A 21,750-nucleotide genomic window follows, 5' to 3' on the forward strand; every position below is an offset into this window, starting at 1 on the left:
TTTACTTAAAAAGGCATTCTCAGGGCAGCTAGGTAGCATTGTGAATAGAGTCCAAACACTTGGGAGTTGAGAAGGACCCAGGATTATATCTGGCCTCATCTATTGCCTTGCTGTGTGACCTTGGGCAAGTCACTTAACCCAAATTTCCTAGACCTTGAAGCTCTTCTGTCTTGGAATTGATTCAAAGAGAGAAAATAAGGATTTTATTTTTGAGTGATTCAGTGGATAGAGAACCAGACATGGAAACAGGAGGTCCTGGGTTCAAACTTAAGCCTCAGACACTTCCCTAGCTGTGTAACTCTGGCCAAGTCACTTAACCCCAGTTGCATGGCCCTTCCCATTCTTCTGCCTTGGAACCAAACTAGAGTACTGATTCTAAGACAGAAGGTAAGGGTTTAAAAAATAAAAAATTAGCCAGATTTTATCAATGCATGTGATATATCCTTACGCAGTTTATTATTTATTTGTTTCTCTTTTTACATCTCCTAATTTACAAACTTTCAGAAGGCAAAAACCCAGAGAGTAAATTTCAGTATTGACCAAATTGCTTTGAAAATGCCTCTCACTGGAATATACCATACCTGTCCATTGCGTAGAAGGTACTCCACATTCTGTGGACCAAGGCGCTTATAGGGAAGCCAGGACTTATTATCTGCTTTGACAGCAAATTCATCTTTAAAGTAAAAAGTTGCTGATGCCGATTGATCTCTATGACATGGAAAAAGTGTCATCCCATTTGCTTATTCTTCCCTTCCCTTCCCAATCAACTGTCCTTACTTCCACCCCAACCACTTTCTACTTTTCCCCACCAACCCTAGCCCTTTCATACCAGTTTGTAACCCTCCAAAATTAAGCTTAAAAATTTCAAAAACAAACAAATAACCAAAAAAGAGATCTAGATAGGTAATCAGAAGTCAGGAAAACTCATCTTCCTGAATTCAAATCTGGCCTCAGACTCTTTTTAGTAATGTGATCCTGGGCAAGTCACTTAACCCTGTTTGCTTTAGCTTCTTCATCCATCAAATGAGCTGGAGAAGGAAATGGAAGACTCTCCTCTGGGATCTTTGCCAAGAAAACCCCAAATAGGGTTAAGAAGAGTCTGACACAACCAAAATGTATGAACAATAACAAACAACAACAAAGAAGCCTCGACATACTGGTCTGATGATGTTAGGCTAAACAAAAGATTTTTGGGTTCATGGAACAAACAGCATGGCAACCTCATGGGTTTGTAAGCACTCCTCAGAGAGAGCAAGAGCCACCACGGGAAGCTCTGTGTAGAAGAGGGCGCTATGCTGAACTAATCTCATTGTCCCTGGGACACAGCGAACTAAAGCATCTGTATTGGGTGGTTGTTCTTTTAAGGATTATCATCCATACACCATAGGGTAATGGACATGAAACTGGGGTGTGGTTATAATGGGGAAATGATTGAAAATCCCAAGAGGCAGAATTTCTTAAATTTGAAATAATAGATCTCAGATCATAGCTCTAGAGCTGAGAGGAAGATAGTATTTTTTTTTAAACCCTTACCTTCCATCTTAAAATCAATACTGTGTATTGGCTCCAAGGCAGAAGAGTGGTAAGGGCTAGGCAATGGGGGTCAAGTGACTTGCCCAGGGTCACACAGCTGGGAAGTGGCTGAGGCCAGATTTGAACCTAGGACGTCCCGTCTCTAGGGCTGGTTCTCAATCCACTGAGCTACCCAGATGCCCCCGAAAATAGTATTTTTAAAGGGCTTATGGTCAAAGGAGTCTCTCCATCTCTCCAAAGTTTCTCCAGAAATGCCTGGCCCAGATACCTCTATGAACTTTGGGGGAGCTCGTTGTTTAGGTCTTCCCTTGAGCATCCCAAGATATCTATAATTGGCAAATGGCTAATTGAGAGATGGTCCATTAACTCCTTAGCCCTTTCCTGACACTGAGAGACAGACAGAGATGCTGGTCACCTATTCTGGAAAAAGATCATAGTCTCATTTCCCTGTTAGTCCGGTTTTGTGAATGGGACACATTCCTTGGCCTTCCCAAGAACAAAGAGAATGTAAAAATCTATAGACTGGATGGAACCTAGCTCAGGAATTCTCCCTAATATAAGGGAACTGATTTGGGCCTTTATAATACACAGCTGTGATATAAAAATAATACAGTACATGAAAAATAAATTATTACAAATGTGTTTTTTTTTTTTACATTCCTGGGAAACAATCTTGCGTGGAGCAATTTTGTGTGAAGTAGATGACTCTAAGATAACAAAAACTTCAGACTGATAGTAGTCTGGGGGTGAAGTAGTGATAACATTTATTTTGGAGTCAGAGGACATGGGTTGAAATTCTAGATCTGCTAATTATTCTCTGTGTAATGTTAGGCTTAATTGCTTTGCCCTCAGTTTTCTCATCAACAAAATGAAGAGGGTTGGATTAGATGATGTCTAAGATCCCCTCCAGCTCTAAATCTGTGATCTTATGTTTTTCTAGCACCACCTAAACATACATTACATCTATCTAATAAGTAGATGGGGCAGCTAGGAGGTGCAGTTGATGGAGCTCCAGGCTTGGAGTCAGGAAGACCCACCTTCCTGAGTTCAAACCTGACCTTAGACACTTATTTAGCTGTATGACCCTGAGTAAATCACTTAACCCTATTTATCTCAGTTTCCTCATCTGCAAAATGAGCTGGAGAAGGAAATGTTAAACCACTCCAGTATCTTTGGCAAGAAAACCCCAAATGCAGCCACAAAGAATCAGGTACAACTGAAAGTGATGAACAACAGGTCGATAATGCTTTAAGATTTGCAAAATACTTTAAAAATCTTCCTCCCAACTCTAAATCTATGATCTTGGATCTTCCAGCATAATCTAATCATTTTATATCTAACAGTTAGCTAGCATTTACAGAGCATTTTGTGTTTAGCAAAGCTCTACTATTTCACTGGATTCTTTTAACAACCCTAGAACTCTTATCATCCCCATTTTATAGAGAAAAACTGAGGCAAACAGAGATTAAGTGATTTTTTTCCAGGTTCACAAAGATATTAAATGATGTGAAGGAAAATTTGAATTTATCTTCTGACTCCAAGTCCTACACTCATACCCCATCCATTATATATTCATTTTAAATCAGATTTGAAATCCTTTCTAAGGCACACTGAAAGTCAGTGGTATGGGTGTTGTTCAGTCATTTTTCAGTCTGAGGCCAGATTTGGACTTGGGAAGATGGATCTGCCTGACTCCAGGCCCAGACCTCTCTATTCACTGCATCACCTAGTTGCTCCTAACCAATCATTTTTGTTTGTTTTTTGTTTACTTTGATTACATGAAATTTTAAAAGGTTCTATGCACACACATACAAAAAATGCAACTAATAATAAGAAAAATTCACATCAAGAATGCCTTTTTGAGTGGGTTAAAAAAAAAGAAATCCCATACAACAAATAACAGATACATACCTGTGTTCAACAGCAGCAACTATAAACCCATGAGATGCCAGTTCAACCCCAATAGCAGAGTAGATTGTCCTTAAAAATAGAAAGTTGACAAATAAACAATTTCATTTGGCATAAATGGTAATAGTTGCAATAGCAAGACATGTGCCCTGGGCAATCTACTAAGATTATCCTGAAGTCTTATTTAAATGTTTAACATAGGATTAGATGGTTAGCCAGCCATCCTGTGATAAGTAACACTGCCAATGTGTATACACACATAGATGGGTATTATGTGTCAGGTTTTTTCTTCTTTTGTCCCCATCAAAGGAAAATGTCATTTGTAATTCTTTCCTTTAACCACTTGACTAAATTCACAGAAAGAAAGGTAAGTCTATGCCTTCTGTTTATACTCTTCCCTAGCCTGATCTCAATAAACTGATATCCAGTATACTCGATACCTTGCATAACATCATGAAAGGATTTCAAATCTGATTTAAAATGTACATATAATGGATGGGGTATGAGTGTAGGACTTGGAGTCAGAACATGAATTCAAATTTTCCTTCAGATCATTTAATATCTTTGTGAACCTGGAAAAAATCACTTAATCTCTGTTTGCCTCAGTTTTTCTCTATAAAATGGGGATGATAAGAGTTCCAAGGTTGGTTCATTTCCCTTCTCTGTCCCTAACCATCATTCTTGGCATTCCTAACCTTGGCTTAAAAATTCATTGGCCTCCTCAGCTCTTATGATCTCTCATTTCCATCCCAATTTTAGCCACTCAGCACCAGGCCCCATCTTTGTCCTTGTCATCCCTGGAAAGGGTTCTACATCAAGATCTTGAACTGTGAAGTTCCCCCCTTTGACCAGAACCTCTCATCTCTCTAACATCCCCTCATCTCCACTCGATCATGGCTTTCATTAGTACTTGCAAATCTTTGATTTCTTTTGATTCTCCCATTCTATCAGCTACCTTCTGGGCTCTCTTCTAAGTCCAACTCAGTCTGGATCCCTAATGTCAGCCATTTGAGCAATGATCTCACTGATGTCTTGAGAGGCAGCATAGCATCCTGAATAGGGATCCAGTCAGGAAAACTTGGTTCAAGTCCCACCTTAGACACATAGTGGTTGTGCAACACTGGGTAGATCGTAACCTCTCACAGTGTTCTCCAATACCACGTGGCAGAAAAGTGACCTTCACTGGGAGAGTGTTGCTTCCTTACCTAGTAACTCCCTAGTCTATGACCAGTGCTTTAGATCATTTTGACTCCTTGAAACTTTCACATTACCCAACCTGATCGGTTTCTAACTCTGAATTTTCTGTATCATGTGGGTCCTCTGTTACAAGGGCTTCTGGTATCACCAGTAAATGTTTATTTAAAAAAAAAGGACAACTGTCTCCACTAAAAATGCATGTTTCTAAACCTCAGCAGAACAACCCTCTGCTGCTAAACATTTTTAAGAGAATTTTCTTATTTGTCCCTTAACATTCTCATAAGTCATTCTAAATATTTTCCATTCTCCATAAGATAGGAAGCCAAACTCTGACATTCACTACTTATATCACTTCTTTAAAAAAAATAGCAAATGACTTTGTTAAGATGAAAAAATGATGGGGCAGCTGGGTGGCTCAGTGGATTGAGAGCTAGGCCCAAAGATGGGAGGTCCTAGGGTCAAATCTGGCCTCAGACACTTCCCAGCTGTGTGACCCTGGGCAAGTCACTTGACCCCCATTGCCTAGCCCTTCCCACTCTTCTGCCTTGGAACCAATACACAGTATTGATTCTAAGATGGAAGGTAAGGTTTAAAAAAAAAGATGAAAAAATAACCCAAGAATATTACATATTCTACAGAAAGAAAATACTAGAGAAGGAAATAGAAGGAAATGGCAAACCACTCCAGTATCTTTGCCAAGAAAACTCCATCGACAGCACTGGCATAATACAGTCCCAATCATGGATTCAAGAAGAGTTAGGCATTACTGAACACTAGTGAAAGCAAAACACGACTAAGAATAATGATCACTGAAGGCTGGGGAGACTGAACATGGTATGGTGAATAAAACCAGACTTAGAGTCAGGGAGATTTGGGTTCAAGAACTTCCTGTGATGCACGGAACATGTTATTTGTATCCAGTGGTCCTATGCAAGTCATGTAACTGCCCCAGAGGCCAGAAACTTTCTAGGTCTTGAAGTTACAAAAGGCTAGCGCCAACTGAACGTGATGGAGGAATGATCCACAAGAGGAATTCCCTACATCAGTGTTATCATAGGCCCTGCTGTGCCCCCCCATAAAATATATATATTTTTAAAAAATGAATGTACGATGATGCTTTACATTTACAAAGCACTTTATATGTTATCTCATGAGGCTTATAGCATCATGTCGTCAGTCTTCTGCAACCGAGATCAGTTGTTGCATTTGCTTAAAATCTTTTCATCACTAGAAGAGGTAGGGAGAATGATGGGAAAGGAAGGAGGAAGTAATGCTGAGAGCATCAGCTTCTGATTTGGAGTGACACTTGGGTAGGCTGCCATCCAGGCCTCCCTCCTTACTGGGAATTCCTTCATGCTTGAATACAACACAAAATAAAAATGTAGCCTGGCATTTAAGGCCCTTTCTCAAAATATTTTTAGATGATTTCTACCTGCCTTTCCAGCCTCATTGTATTCTAGTACTTTCCTAACTAAGCTGTACAACTGGTTGTTCCTGAACTCAGAATTCCTCCTCCCACTTCACTGAGCACTTGGCATTGACAGTCTTGGCCAATGTATAGGATATACTATTTTTCTCAATGCTCCTTTCTTGAGTCCTTATCTTCTTTCAAGATCTGGGTCAGGTGCCAGCTCTGTGAAGCCTTCCCCCAATCAACACTACCCCACCTAGGCACACACAGACACCTTAGCTGTTAGTGCACTTTTCTGGATCTTCTCTCCTCCTGACTCTCTCCAAACTTCTCATACCATGCCTCAACTGCCTCCTCATGCTAGAAAATACTCTCTCCTCTACCAGTGCTACCCCCTCGTGCCACTGGTGAGTTCCTCCTGGAACCTCAATTTAGAGGAAGTTCCTAGGCCAGGCATCCTCTACTCCTTCTTGAGCTCCTCTCCTGACTCATGGGACTGTGACACATTGTCCTTCAGTGGGTACCCTTTCCCCTTTCTTTCAACTCCCCACCTAGAGCCTTTTCAGATTCTTTTTTACATATAGTAATTCTCCTTTAGAAACTTAGAGGCTTTCTTTTTGTGTCTATTTGTATTTCCAGCACTTAACACAGTGCCTGGAACTCTAAGTTAATCACAATTGATAAATCAAGTTAATTAATAATACTTGTTGATTCCACTCCTAGCTCATAATACCTCATTTTACACTTATCTATGTACATGAAGCATCACACTTGTATAACACATACTCCTTGAGTACAGAGACTATTATTTTTTTTTGTTTTAATATCAGTTAGCACAGAGGTTTGAACATAAAAACATATATTATAAGTGTTGTACTGAATTCCCTAGAGAAGATTTCACAGTCAACAGGTAAATGATTACTAATTGGATCATAACAGCCTTAAGGTTAAGATTTTGCTCCTCTTATAGAGGACAAAGAAACTAAATGGCTGCTCCTGAAAGATGCCAGGCTTTTTGCTCAAGCATTACCTGAATGCTCCAAGTCCATGAGAAAAAATAACCAATGGGTATTGTTCACCAATCCTCAAAGGGGCATTCCAACTTGCAGGAGTTGTCACCGAACCTAAAATAGTAAAATAAAACAAACTAAAGCAAGACCGCAAAATGTATGTAGTTATTTTCAACTTTACTGTGTGAAAGTATCATTGATTTAATTTTCATCTCCTTAGCACAATTATAAGCCTCTGACACATTCTCTTACTATTATATTTATTGCTAATTACAAAGCCAGAATAAAAAGGCTTTTTCCTAGACAAATAGAAGAATGGAGTCTTCTTTTCTTTGTTGAGGTCACATTATTAAGTGGGGATACCTCTTATGAGATATATTAGCCGGGAAGATATCTCACTAGATCAAAGATGAGGTATCATCATATGGAAGACTGACCATTATTATGTAATGGAGGATGGGCCGATGGATTCTGACCCTTCCAACGAGTGCAGAGTGCTCTGCTTGCTGACGACTCACAGAGAGGTCTCTTCCACAAATGTGTGATGAAAAATAATGAAAAGGATGATACCCTGACTCAGACCATGAATAGGCATTCTGTTTTCCTGCCATCTTACTTCATGGGGATGAAAGGCTCTTTAACTGGCTCCTGAGGTGGAACAAAGTGTGTATATCAAAGGAAAGGACAAGAAGCAATTTCTCCCTTCAAAAGCCAATGGTGGCCAATGGTGGGTTGGGGAAGGAAAGCTTGGATCCTCATCTTTCCTTACTAGGTTACTGCGATGGGGTCTGGAATATTAATTTGCAGTTAATTTTCTGTCCTTGCTCTGTTTATTATTCTTAATAATATGATCTTATGATCTTAAGAGAAAGAGACTAGACCAGGCTATGATTCTGAGAGCTTGGAAAGGTTGGTTAGATGAGGTGCCAGAGGTCTAGTAATGAGAATCTGTAGCAGAGTCTGCCATTGACTATGGAAGGAACCAGTCCTGAAGAGTGAACTTTGAGACCAGTCTTGAATTAGCCTAGGAGCCTACCCATGGGTGTGTGTGTGTTTGGGGGGGGGGGATAGGCAGCACCTGGGAGGATCTTGGCTATGCTGTGTCCAGACATTAATTTGGTGGGAGGAGGAATGTTTGTATGTAGCTGCTTTAAGTCTGAGCCCACTCTTCCTAGGGACCAAGGCGGTACATTAGGAGAGCTGGGTCCTGGTTTTGGAATTTTGGAATTTTGTGTAGTTCGTGTTTTGGTATAGTAAAAATATCCCTTTGTAAAATCTATTTTATGTTCATCCATTATCAATAACATTGAAGAGTTATCAACTGTTTACAATTTTTGTCATTTGGTCTCATATCAGTCATGTCTGACACTTGTGACAGTATTTGGGATTTTCTTGGAAACTGAAATAAACAAGGTTCAAGTGACTTGACCAGTGTCCCATCACTAGTAAGTGTCCAAGGTCAGATTTAAACTCAAGAAGATGAATTTTCCTGATTCCAAGTCTAGAAATCCACCTAGCCACTAATCCCTGGCTAAATATTGAGGAAATATTAACTGAATAAATGATACTGAATGGAACACTGAAAGAGAGAGAGTAGAAGGATTCCACAGAATTTGTTTTGCTGGATTATCCATATTCAATAAAAAGGGATGTGAGATCTTGCAAAAATTAATCTTTTTAGAACTGGCCAATGTGGGCATTTGTTTTGCTTGGCGATAATGGTGCCCAATAAGTATATGTTTATAATTCTTAAATTTTCCTGGAGCAATTTACCTGGTCCATTTTTGCCTTTATCATAGTCTGCCTTCTATTGTACTCATTTGTACTTCTATATATTTCATTATAGTCATCCAATATCATTATTTTAGACTCTAAGCTTCTTAAAGTAAAGGATTCTTCGTCTTTGTAAGGCATTGTGCTAGGCAATATATAGTGGATGCTCAATAAACACTAGTTGAACTGAACTGAATCTATGTCTCAGTTTCCTCAACTATAAAATAGAGCTGATATCTGTCATATATATATATATATGTATATATATATATATAAAACAAAGGACTACCATATAAAGAATAAATGATATAATGGTTGTAGAATATCTTATAGTTAAGGAATTATGAAGGAGAAATGGTGTAAAAGGATGTCATCAAAAAACATATGAGTGGGGGGCCTTGGAACCAATACTTAATGTTAATTCTAAGACAAAAGGTAAGAGTTTAAACATATAGAAGTGAATAAAAAATAGGCTGGGGGAGAACAAAGAATAACTGAGTGTTCCACTGAATCTTCTAGCTCCATATCTCAATGTCACGAGAAAACGGGGGAGGTTGCTAGCACATTGGTTTGAAATTTGTGGGAGTACCTAGAATTATGCTTAATATGAATAGAAAGGGGGGCCACTAGGTGGTTCAGTGGATAGAGAGCCAAGCCTGGAGATGGGAGGTCTTGGATTCAAATCTGCCCTCAGTTTTTAGCTATAAGATGATCCTAGGCAAGTCACTTAACCCCAGTTGCTTAATCCTTACCACTCTTATAATAATACTAAGTATTAATTCTAAGACAGAAGGAAAGGAGTTTAAAAAAATAGATAGGCATGAAGTGGTTGCCATCCAATTCATTGGAAGGAATAACCACATCAAAGAGACTGCAGAATCATAGGAGTATTTTGAGTCATGTTTGTGGAAGTGATTTTGCTTTAAAACAAAAACAAAAGCAAAGTTTTAAAACGTGTATAGTTACTTTGGGGACCAGTATTTCCATTGTTTCAAGATCTCTGTGGAATGTTGTCTTTTATCAGGAAATTTTAGTTCATTTTTGGTCAGTCAATAAAGCCTGCCTCTTTACTAAGCTCAATGTTCCTTATGTTATAATACTTATTTAATATGCCTTTGGCTCCTCTGAGGTTTTACTCCTTCTTCCCTTTTAATCATCATCCTCTCTATTGATTTATCTGCTTCTACACTAGGTTTTTATTTAGGCTTTCTCAAAATTTTAATCTTTCAGCCTCTTGTCTCATATGGCTTCTTTGACACTCCACTCTGGGTTCCTTCCTCGCCCCTTCAGTCCCTCTGCCTTCAACTGATCAGACCCCCTCACAATCGTCTTCAGCCTCCTTGTGTTAGTGGATAATGTGGGGGTTGGCTGTGGTCCCAGTAAGCTCTAGAGGGAGCGGAATGGCCCCAACTGGCTTTAGAGTCCCCTTTTCCCCTAAGCCTTATGTTCTTGTCTCTTCAAACCTGTAGTTCTGGGCACAGCTCGTCCTCTGCATTCTCCCTGATTCTGTAACTTTCCCACTCCTTTGCATGGCTGGACAAAATCGGTGCCTATTGCTTCTTATGGGCCTGGGGTTGGGGAATCGTGATGAATCATGGTAATGGGAGATTTTAATCGTTGAACCCAAAGTCACAAGCTTATGTGCAAGTTGTTTTTTGTGCTCACTGCACCCAGGCAGAGAATGGATGGGGGAGACAGGTGAGGAGTGGAAATTCTAGGTATTAGAATCTATCTCTTATATTTTTTCATTAGTTCTTTCTTTTTTAAAAAATTTCCTTGGGGTTTGGGTCTTCTTATCTCACAAAGTCAGCTTTAATGACTATTTACCTCGTACATAATTCATTTTTTAATAACCTTTTCTGGCCTGGTAACAATTCTAAGACAGAATGGCGAGGGCAAGGCAAAAGAGGCTAAGTGACTTGCCTCGGGTCATACAACTAAAGAAGTGTCTAAAACAATCTGCACCCAAGTCCTCCTGACTCCAAGCCTGGCACCCTATCCACTGGGCTGCCTAGCTCCTCCACATTATTCACTTAAAAAAAAAACAAAAACAAAACAAAACAAAACAAACAAACAAAAAAAAACCTTTACCTTCCATTTTAGAATCAATACTGAGTAATTGGCTCTCAATCCACTTCAGTCCATTGAGCTACCTAGTTGCCCTCCAATTTTTTAAAGTTTATTTTTCTTTTAAACCCTTACCTTCCATTTTAGAATCAATACTGAAGATTGGTTCTCAATCCATTCAGCTACCTAACCTAACTGCTCTCCATCCAGTTAAAAAAATTTTTTTAGAACTCTTACCTTTCATCTTAGAATAAATACTACATATTGGTTCCAAAGCAGAACAGCAGTGAGGGCTAGCAATGGGGGTTACATGACTTGCCCAGGGTCACACAGCAAGAAGTGCCCAAGGACATATCTGAATCCTGGACCTCCCATCTCTAGGCCTGGTGTTCTAGCCACTGACCTACTTAGCTGCCCCATATCATTCTCATTTCCATAGTGCGTTGTGTTCAGTTATTTTTCAATCATATCCAACTCTTTTGAGATGGCTCCATTTGAGATGTTCTTGGCAAGGATACTGGAGTGGTTTGCCATTTCCTTCTCCAGCTCATCTAACAAGATGAGGACACTGAGACAAACAGGATGAAGTGAGCTGCCCAGGGTCACAGAGATAATAAGTGTTTTAGGCCAGATTTGTACTCAGAAAAAGGTGCCCAACTAGGGCATCTTTTTTAACTCCCCGAGTCAGTGGAGTCAAAGCCCAACTCTATAATAACTCATTAGGACTAATGCTTTTAAAAGGCTCGCATTTGGCATCCAGAAATTTCTAAAAGTCTTGAAACACAAGAAAAGTGGAAAAAGCCTCTGAGGTGCAATCTTGTCCCTGCCACTTTCTAACCATGCAGCCTTTAACAAATCACATCTCCTAGCCTCAGTTTCCTCTGCTGTATAATGAAAGAGTTAGAGTAAGAGGGGGAATTGGATTCTAAGGACTTGATCAGCTATAAAGATAGGATCCAATGAAATGCCTAAACTCCTGATATTTTAAAATCCGAAAAACCTGCCTTGCTCATTTGTTAACAAAAACTCTTATTGACCAGATGAGCAACAAGACAGGTGAACCTGTTTTTCAGACTTTCCTATATTTGGGGAAGGAGGGCAGTGAGGAAAGAACAGGGGAGAGGGGAATAAAAAGAATGCAAAGCAGAACCGACAAATCTTACCATAGTACAAGGCGAGGAATTTGCCCATGACCCTGTGCATTCCAAGAAAATTAGTAAGACCCACAAAATATTCTTTATTGGGGATCCATAGAGTGCTTTCAGGTTCACCATCTTTGGAAGGATAATAGAGACGCAGTAAGCTGCCCTGTCAGGGAAGGAAAAGAATGTATTTTTTAATTTAAAAAGTGGAAACCACCTAAAAGCCCAATATTAAAAGCCCAATATTAAGGTAAAAATTAAACTTACTGCAGTATATTGCTACTGGGATGGAAAAATTATAATGCAATTAAGACAGACAGCATGAGGAATGTAAATAAATTTGGCAAGACCACCATAAAATAATGCAAAGTGAAAAAACAAGTGCTGTACAATTATTTCAGTTCACAACAACCTTGGAAGGAGGTGCTATTATTTCCCCCATTTTACAGGTGAAGAAACTGAGGCAAAATGAGGTGACTTGCCCAGGGTCATACAACTAGTAGTATCTGAGGCAGGATTTAAACTCAGGTCTTCTTAACTCTAGGCCTTGCACCCTTCTGTCCACACTGCACTTTAGTTATCCTATACTTTAATATGCATTGGAATGAATTATTATAAATGTAAATAGCTACTAAGCATATTTAGGTGTTTGTATTAACATTCAGTTTTAAGTTTTTAACAAAGCATTTAAAAAATCATATGTCTAAAGGGAACTTGGAATCGTAACTTTCAAGATGGAAAGGGACCTTAGAGGCCATCAAAGTTCAACTCTTTCATTGTACCAATGAGGAAACTGAGGATCAGGGCAGTTCAAGTACTTGTTCTAAGATCACACAAGAAGTAATGAGCAGAGAAAGAATTTGAACTCAGGTCCTCTGGCTATAGATCCAGTGGTGATTTTCATTCTAAACTTGATCTCTGGGAGATCAATGAACTAATAGTCATTAAAAGGTCAATATGAGGGGGCAGCTGGGTGGCTTAGTGGATTGAGGAGGTCCTTGATTCAAATCTGGCCTCATACACTTCCCAGGTGTGTGACCCTGGACAAGTCACTTAACCCCCCCATTGCCTAGCCCTTACCGCCCTTCTGCCTTGGAACCAATACATAGTATTGATGCTAAGGTAAAAGGTAAGGGTTTATAATTTTAAAAAAAAAGTTCAATCTGATAGAAGAGTCTCAAGGAAACACATGAATTATTCCCCAATTGGAAGGCATTACCTTGGCAGTGAAATCAAACATCAAGTCTGTGCATCCCACGGAGTAAGACCCTTTTCCTTTAGGGATCTGATATTTGTTGCCGAACACAGCACTCATTAGGTTTTGTATTTTCTTATACCACCCTGGAAAAACACAAGAAGTTGATTTCACTTGTCACCCGAATTATAGAGTAATTCCTTAAAAAATTCAAGACATGGAACTATAGATTCAAACCCTTTACGTTTCCTCCTTCCCCATCACTAAGCCTTCCCCACTCTGGGTCCAAATCCGTCCACAAATCAAAGCAACAGGAATGAGAGAGGATTTGCCTGCTTTAGGGAGACATACACAATTTATATGAAGACATTGTTTCCTGACCCTTTAGGGACATTGCTTCTCATCTACAATTGCTGCCTTGTTGACTCTCTTCTATTCCCAACTCAGACCAACCTTTTCATTGACTTTCTTTATTCTTCCCTTTCATTCTCACCATCTATTTTTGTGCTCAGAAGAACCACACAGATCCTAAAATTCTTCCCTTGCTCCACTTACTTAAAACCCAAATCTAACCTCCTTTAAAAAACTATGTTAAAAATAAAGATATATATTAAAGTATACATGTTAAATATACTTTAATATGTATTTTATAAGGGGACAAAGGACATATATATGCCCTTTATCCCCTTATACCATAGCATCCTGCTTAGTGCCTTATATAGGCAAGGGATCAAGAGACATATTTGTCAAAGTGAATCTCATTATTTTGCCTAATCTCCTCCAGGAACTAACTGGCTCCTTAGAATCTCAAGGAATCCTGGGATCCTTGACCTAGAGCTAGAAGGGAACTCAGAGGCCATCTATCCCCATCCTGTGTAATCAATTTGGCCACAGGGCGAATTCAATAAACACTCCTTAATCAACTATCACGTGTGAGGTATTGGACTCACTGCTTTGCCAGCACGGGTTTAATCGTGGAGAGTTATGCGGAGTCCAACACAGATGTGATCATTGGCTGTTACTCCAGGTCTTTTCAGTGGAAAAATGTCCATCAACATCCTCCACACAGATGACCAATTTGTGACTCATCCTTCATTGACTCATTGCCTTTCAATCTATCTTCTACAAAGCAAGAAATCATTTGGTCTGATCATTCATCAATGGTGAGCCAAATGGCTTAATGCCAGCACTTAGGAATGTCCTCTGACGCCGTTGTCTCAGGCCACCTGAATTCTTGGTAAAAAGCCCACAGGAGTAAATTCAGCCTGGACACATCACTACCCCTGGAGATGAATTTACAGAATATCCTCTGCCTGGATTTGTCCTCAGAACCCTAGAAAAACTTCACTTGCCCTTATAGGAGAATTGCCAAAAGTTCTATTTAGAATTAAAACAGCTTCCTTCCAGAGAAAATTCAATAGGTGAATTGTCTTCATAACATCAAAGTGCCTTTGAGGGCCAGATGATGACTGACGTTAAGTGTCTAGCTGCCTACTACTTCTGCCCAAAGTTTGGGGTCCAAGGAGGCCCAGTAGCTGTGTCCCCACAACTCTCAATCCAAATTAGGAATAGGGATGATGACACCATACTTCAGAAGATCTCCAGCTCACACATCCCGGTGTCCAGGGAAGCCTTAGGGAACCCAAAGCTGCCAAGGGGTTCTATTTCTTCACCGGCTTCTTCCCACTAAAGTGAGTAAGTTATGAGGATCCCAAATCTCTTCAACAATGGCCTGGAGAAATCCCAGTTCTAGTTAGATCTTTGGATCTTAACTCTTGAGTGATTTTAGAGAGGTCTTCAAGGGAGAGACTCTGGACCTGCCCCGTTAGTCCACAGGTCCTCAAGTCCTCCACTGCTAGGTGCTAGGCCAATTTGGAAAAGGAGTTCCCTCCTTGGGGCTTTTGGCCCAAGGTGAAGAGGCATAGGCCTAAAGGGCACTGTGGCCAACCAGTGCCCATTTGGCTGCAGGAGGGCCTTAGCAGCCTATGATTGTGTTTGCCTCACTGGGCTGGGGTACAAGATGTTCCCTGACATAATAATGCCCAACTGTTACAGGGCTGAAAATACTATAGAGAACAACTTTCGAATCACTTCAGTCTTTTACTTCATAAATAATTTGCCAGCAATCTTTTTCAAATTTTAGGACTTGCCAATAGTTTTTAAACTTAATGTCTGGTTGATGATTTTTTTTTTGATAATCATTTGAGATTTAACATAGAACAAAAAAAGGCATATTTAGGAACACATCAAGATCTGAAGCATTTCATGAAGAGAAACCAACCCAAAGAGAAGGGCCTTTATAAGATTTTTGTTCCCAAAGATGAAAGTTTATAAAAGTCATTTTCTATTCTGTGTATTATTTAGAGTGCTTAGATAAAATAAACAATGCCACCAGCTGGTATTTTAGTATTTTCCCCTTTTCTATTTCTTTTTTTGTTCCAGATCTGTGATTCTTATCTGTCTAGGCAACTCTTGATATGGAAAATAGCCACCAGAATAACTCTTTTCCAGGTCCCAAAGATTGCCTAGTATTTCCATTTAAAAAAAAATTGTGTTATCAATGTCTTCTATTTTCATATCCAGAGAACAGAGATTTAGAGATGGAAAAGATTTGAGGCCAACTAGTCTAATCCCATCATTTTATGAGGAAACTGAGGCCCACATGTCTTAAGTTACAAAGGAAATTATGTGACAGACCTGAATTTAAACCCAGAGCTCCTGACTCTGAATTGAACACTCTTTCTATTGTATGTCACTCCCTATTTTATTTTATCATAAGGAAGGAGGATGTAACTTACAGTCTTAGAGAGTTGCCTGGGACACTGAGTGTTTATATGATCTGCTCAGGGTCAAACAGAGGAAGGACTTGAATCTGAGGTCTTCCTGAATCCAAATTCAATCCTTTATCCACTATACCAGACTGCCTCATAATAGGATATTATTATAAAATTGCGAGATGCCTCTTTATTCTACATACTCAATAATTCCTAGAGTTGTGTAACCCATTATCTATTATGAAAAATTACTTCATTATTCTGTGCTTTTAGATCACCCATCAACCAATGGACTAATGTACCGTTTGTTGTTCAGTTATGGCCAAGTCTTTGTGATCCCGTGGACTCTATCACACCAGGTCCTTTTCTATCCTCCACTATCTCCCAAAGTGTACCCAGACTTGTGTTCTTGGCTGCCATCTATCCAGGTCATTCTTCGCTCTCTCTTTCTCCTTTTGCCTTCAATCTTTTCCATTGTCAAGGTCTTTTTTGTCTTCTCATGATGTGGCCATAATGTTGAAAAAAAAGTGGTCAAAATGTTGGGAAAAAAAGCTTCAGTTTCAGTATTTGTCCTTCCAATGAATAGTCTGAATTAATTTCTTTAAATATTTATTAATTTGATCTAGCTTTCCATGGGATTCTCAAAAATTTTCTTGTCTTCTTTCACAATATGATGAACATGGAAATATGTATTAAATGATAATACATGTATAACCTATATCATATTACATGCCATCAGGAAATGGTTATTAAAATGATGTCTTCTACAGCACCAGAATTCAAAAACATCTATCCTGTGTGCTCAGCTTTCCTTATAATCCAACTCTCACAGTCATACATTACTACTGAAAAAAACCATAGCTTTGACTATTCAGAACTTTATTGGCAAGGTGATATCTCTGCTTTTTAATATGCTGTCCAGATTTGTGATAGCTTTCCTTCCAAAGAGCAAGAGTCTTTTAATTACATGGCTTCAATCACCATCTGCTGTGATTTGAATCCAAGAACCTAAAATCCAACACTACTGTCATTTCTTCTCTCTCTGTTTGCTAGGAAGTAACAGGACCAGTTACCTAGGTCTTAGGTTTTTTCTTTTTTAATAATAAGCTTCAAGCTAGCTTTTTATACTGTCCTCTTTCATCCTCATTAAGAGGCTTCTTAATTCTTCATTTTCTGCCATCATAGTGCTGTTGTCTGCATATCTGACATTGCTGATTTTTCTCTCAGAAACCTTAATTCTGGCTTTTAATTCATCCAGACTGGCACTTTACATCATGTACACTGCATAAAAGTTAAATAAGTCAGGTGACCATTTATATCCTTGTCATACTCCTTTTCCAATCTTAAACCAATTGGTTCCATCTAATTCATGCTTCTTGGCCTGCCCAGAGGTTCTTTAGGAGACAAGTAAGGTGATCTGGTATTCCTGCCACTTTGAGGACTTGCTACATTTTGTTGTAATCCATGCATTAAAAAGGCTCTAGTGCAATGGGTGAAATGGGAATAGATTTTTTTTCCCCTGGAACTCCCTTCCTTTCTCTGTAATCCAGTGAATGTTGGCAATTTGGTCTCTAGTTCCTCTACTTCTTTGTTCACATATTGCTGAAGCCTAGCTTGCAGAACCTTAAGTATAACCTTGCTGTCATGTGAAATGAGTGCAATTGCTTGTTAATTTTGTTCTTTTTTATTGCCCTTCTTCTGGATTAGAATGTAAACTAATTTTTTCTAATCCATTTGACACTTTTGAGTTTTCTGAATTTGCTGGCATATTGAGGGCAGCATTTTAACATCTTTTAGAATTTTAAATAGCTCAGCTGGAATTTGATCATTTCCACTAACTTTATTGCTAAGTAATGCTTCCTAAGGCCCACTTCACTTAATTTTAAATAAAATTTAATTTATTAATTTTGATTAATTTTAATATATAAACATATAACATTACAAGTAATTTTAGCTAATTAAAATAAATTTTAATAAATTAAGCCAGGATGTCTGGCTCTAGATCATCATTGTGATTATTATGTTAAGATGTTCTTGAATTCTTCTGCATATTCTTGAAACCTCTTGTTAATCTCTTCTAATTTTGTCCCTACCGTTTTTGTCTTTTATCATACCCATTTTTGCAAGAAACAGCCTCTTAATATCTCTTATTTTCTTGAAGAGATCTTGTCTTTCCCATTCAGTTGTTTTCTTCTATTTCTTTGCATTGTCCATTTAAGAAAAAAACTTTTTATCTCTCCTTGCTATTCTGGGGACTTCTGTATTCATTTGGGTACATCTTTCCCTTTTGTTTTCTTTCTTCAGCTATTTGTAATGCCTCATCTGAGAGCCATTTTGCTTTCTTCCTTCTTTTTCTTTGGATTTTTTTTTGTTGTTGCTACCTCCTGTACAATATTGCTAACCTCTGTCCATAGTTCTTCAGGCACTCTATCTACCAGATCTAATCCCTTAAATTTATTCATCACTTTCACTTCATATTTTATTAGGGATGTTATTTAGATCATACTTTTATAGTCTGATGGTTTTCCCTACTTCTTCAGTCTCAATAATGCTCCATACATATCCCTATGTTATCCTTCTCATTTTATAAAAAAGACAAATGAAGAGGTACATGAGTAGTAAGAAGCAGATATGGAGATGGAATCCTCTGGATTTATCTACACAGATTACTTACTATTTACCTATCCTGTGAGAATGACAGGTTTACTGAGATCAGCTTTCAAGTCATTTCAGTTCTTAAAGACATCCAGATGGCATAGAGCACTGGACTTGTAGTCAGGATAAATCTGAGAGCCAATCCTATCTGGACACTTATTAGCTGTGTGACTTGAGCAAATTGCTAAATCTCTGTGTGCCTCAGTTTCCTCCTCTGAAAAATAGGGATAATAATAGAATCTTACCTCACAGATATGTTAGGTACCAATGAGATAATATCTGTAAATCACTTTCTAAACCTTAAAGCATTATAGAAATGCTATCTATTGTAATTTTACTTCATAAGATATTTACTAGTAATATTTTTCAAATTTTAGAGCTTGAATCATTATTTTTAATTTTGTTATTTAATGTTTTGTTGATGCCTTTCATCTTTACATTATATTTCTTTCTTTCTTTTTTTAAAGAGGAAGAACCATGAAAGCCAGCAGGAATGAATAACAAGGCTCTGGCTCCTGTTTGGCTCCAGGAGAAGAGGAATAATGTTGGAGTCTCACAGGAAGAAAATGACAATAAAATTCTTTAGCTAAGTTTAAGCTTTGACAGGTAGCCACGGTTCATATGCAAATGTAAATCACAGTTAATCTTTTTACACAATAATTACCCAGAATCAGAAGACTGGCAGGACAGTTGCTATTTCTATAGCATGCTAATTACCATAAAGCTATTATTATTAATCAGGACCATACCTGAGCAGCTAGGAGCCAGATCTAGGCACTTGATTGTATTTCTTGGAGCCTTGAGAGGCACTATAACACCCCTAGCACCTGACCCATGTGTATTAAAGGACAGGCTGAGGAGTTTATGAGTCAGAATTGGATGGGCCCATGGAAATGGGTCCTTATTCTAAAGGCCTCAGACAACTTTCTTCAAAAACAAAGGACTTTCAAATGTGAGTCCTTTCTGCCTATAGATGCCTAGCCTCACCATTCCTAAAATACTCACCCTATTATTTCTCTATCTCACTCTTGCTCCCTAACCCATCTTTCCATCCATTCCATCCATCCATCTGCTCCCTCCATAATTACTCCCTCTATACATCCAAGAAGTACTAAGTACCTCAAATATGCCAGGCATTGTGCTAGGTGCTGAGGATACAAATACAATGACTCTTACCCCCAGGAAACTTACTTTCTAGCTGGTAGAGACAAGATCCCTAACTGTTCCGCCTTATAATGCAAACCCCCCCAATCCCCAAAACCAAGCCTTTTGGAGCAGTGGAATAGAAGAGCATCAGATATAGTAGCAGAGAGAGGGAGAGGAATGCCCTTTAAGGAGAGCATGCAAAAATCCCAATCTGACTTCTTTCTGGACAGCTCTCCCCTTGGTCTTGTTCTACCATAAGATTGCTCCTTAAGAGGTTGGCCTACCCCCAATGCAGTGTAAAATGCAGGGCACCTGAGTGCATGGTGAATTGACTGTATTTCTATATGACTTCTTTAAGGAACAATGTTCCAGTATCTTTGGAGAAGAACACTTTCACTGTAGGAATTTATAGGATCATAAGGTTCAGAGATGAAAGGACATTAGATCATAGAGATCATTTAGTCCAGGGATTCTTAACCGGAGGTCCACAGATTCCCTCCAAAGGAGAGATTTTAAGGACTCCATTAACTTGGAGAGGGAAATTTACATCTTTATTTCAATGCTTTCTTTGTAATCCTAAGTAGAGTATCCCAAAAATATTAGTGTAGTTTTAAGCAACTTTAAAACTTCAAACAGGGCATATAGGGTGTCCCAGAAGTGAAAATGTAACACCCTGTATTTTATTAATGTCTTAATTCTGTAATTTATTTGATGCATTTAAAAATTTTTTGAGACAGGGGCTATAGACTTCCAAGAAAGTCCATGACCCAAAACTGATGTAATTCAGTCTTTTCATTTTATAAAAATTCTATTTTTAGTGATATGCCATGTTATAAAGATTGAGCGAAATGTTTTTAAAAGCAGCTCAGAAAGTCATTTGGCAGTGGGAAATTGTCCTGGACCCCAGAGTCAGAGGTCCCAGGCTTTATACTTTGCTTCCTTAATGTCATTGAGCTTTCCTGGGTCTCCGTTTTCTCATCTGAAAAAATGAAGGAGTTGGCCTGGATGGCCTCTGAAGTCCCTTCCCATGAAAGAAAAGGTTACTTATTTAGCATGTCCAATGTGCCAAGAATTGTTCTCTGCACTGAAGATACTAATAGAACAAAAAGAGATGGTTCCTTCTCTCACAGGACTTACACTGTAAGGAGGGTAGATAATATAGAGAAAAGATTTCAGCTGCAGTTTGATAGAAAAGGTCAGAAGTGAGAAGGGCACAGGGGCTGGCCAGATGACAAGGACCAGGAGTCAGTAGGGTGCACAGTGTGATAGTAATGTATCCAGTGCCATAGATCCAGAGACTTTGATCAAACGAGTCGGACAATATATGAAATATTATTCCACATCTCTAGCCCTCTGCTTCTGCAAAGAAAGGAGGGAGGTGTGTTTCTTCATTCTCCCTCCAAACAGCCCTTCATTTTAGAGAGGGCCATCAGAGCTCAAGCTAATTGGCCAAGGTTTTGAGCAGTACTGAATGGAGACGTAACTTGGGTCCTTGTCAGCAGCTAAAGACTTGAATGCACACACTTCTTACCTGTTGACTGTATGTGCTTCATTGGATCTAGGTCTTCCCATTCAAAGGGATGAATCTGCACCAAACAACCGCAGAGGCAGAAAATGATAGGCAGTTTGTAGGGCATCATCTTTGGGCTTCAGCAGCTGTTTTCAGATTAACCTTTGTCAAAAATAATAATGACATTTTTAACCAAACGTATACACAAAAGGAAACAAGTAGATTTAAAAAAAGGGATGCTAATGACTCAGTTTTACTTATTAAAGGTAATAAGAACTGTGGGTTTTAAATTAGCCTCCAAGAAAAGTAAAACTATTTAGATTTTCTTTTAGTCAACTGAATTTAAGACAATGAAATAAGGTGGAAACTTCATATATAATTCAGAAATGTTAATTGTCTTTTCAGACAGCTAAGGTTGATAAGTTTGAT

At 38.7% G+C, this 21,750-nt stretch overlaps 2 protein-coding genes across 4 annotated transcripts in view; one reads left to right on the forward strand and one right to left on the reverse strand.

The window, feature by feature from the left end:
• Positions 1-19,261, forward strand: part of TDRD6 (tudor domain containing 6) — a 44,761-nt gene extending 25,500 nt beyond the window's left edge. For both annotated transcript variants that reach the window (XM_056818357.1, XM_056818360.1), the window contains one exon: positions 19,133-19,261. In XM_056818357.1, the coding sequence (XP_056674335.1) occupies positions 19,133-19,162 (30 nt within the window). In that variant the 3' untranslated portion in view covers positions 19,163-19,261. The remainder of the gene's footprint in view (positions 1-19,132) is intronic.
• Positions 1-21,483, reverse strand: part of PLA2G7 (phospholipase A2 group VII) — a 33,262-nt gene extending 11,779 nt beyond the window's left edge. Inside the window, exons 1-6 of one of the 2 annotated variants that reach the window (XM_007484022.3) lie at positions 21,343-21,483; positions 13,261-13,382; positions 12,063-12,207; positions 7,080-7,173; positions 3,445-3,513; positions 582-708 (exon numbers count right to left, since the gene is read on the reverse strand). In XM_007484022.3, coding sequence (XP_007484084.1) covers positions 582-708; positions 3,445-3,513; positions 7,080-7,173; positions 12,063-12,207; positions 13,261-13,382; positions 21,343-21,451 — 666 coding nt within the window. In that variant the 5' untranslated portion in view covers positions 21,452-21,483. Of the gene's footprint in view, positions 1-581; positions 709-3,444; positions 3,514-7,079; positions 7,174-12,062; positions 12,208-13,260; positions 13,383-14,186; positions 15,238-21,342 lie in introns of those variants that run through there. The other variant, XM_056818362.1, reaches the window with a different exon arrangement.
• Between the last annotated feature and the right edge of the window lie 267 nt (positions 21,484-21,750).

The sequence above is a fragment of the Monodelphis domestica genome, chromosome 2, assembly GCF_027887165.1.
Source record: "Monodelphis domestica isolate mMonDom1 chromosome 2, mMonDom1.pri, whole genome shotgun sequence".
NCBI classification, from domain to species: Eukaryota; Metazoa; Chordata; class Mammalia; order Didelphimorphia; family Didelphidae; genus Monodelphis; species Monodelphis domestica.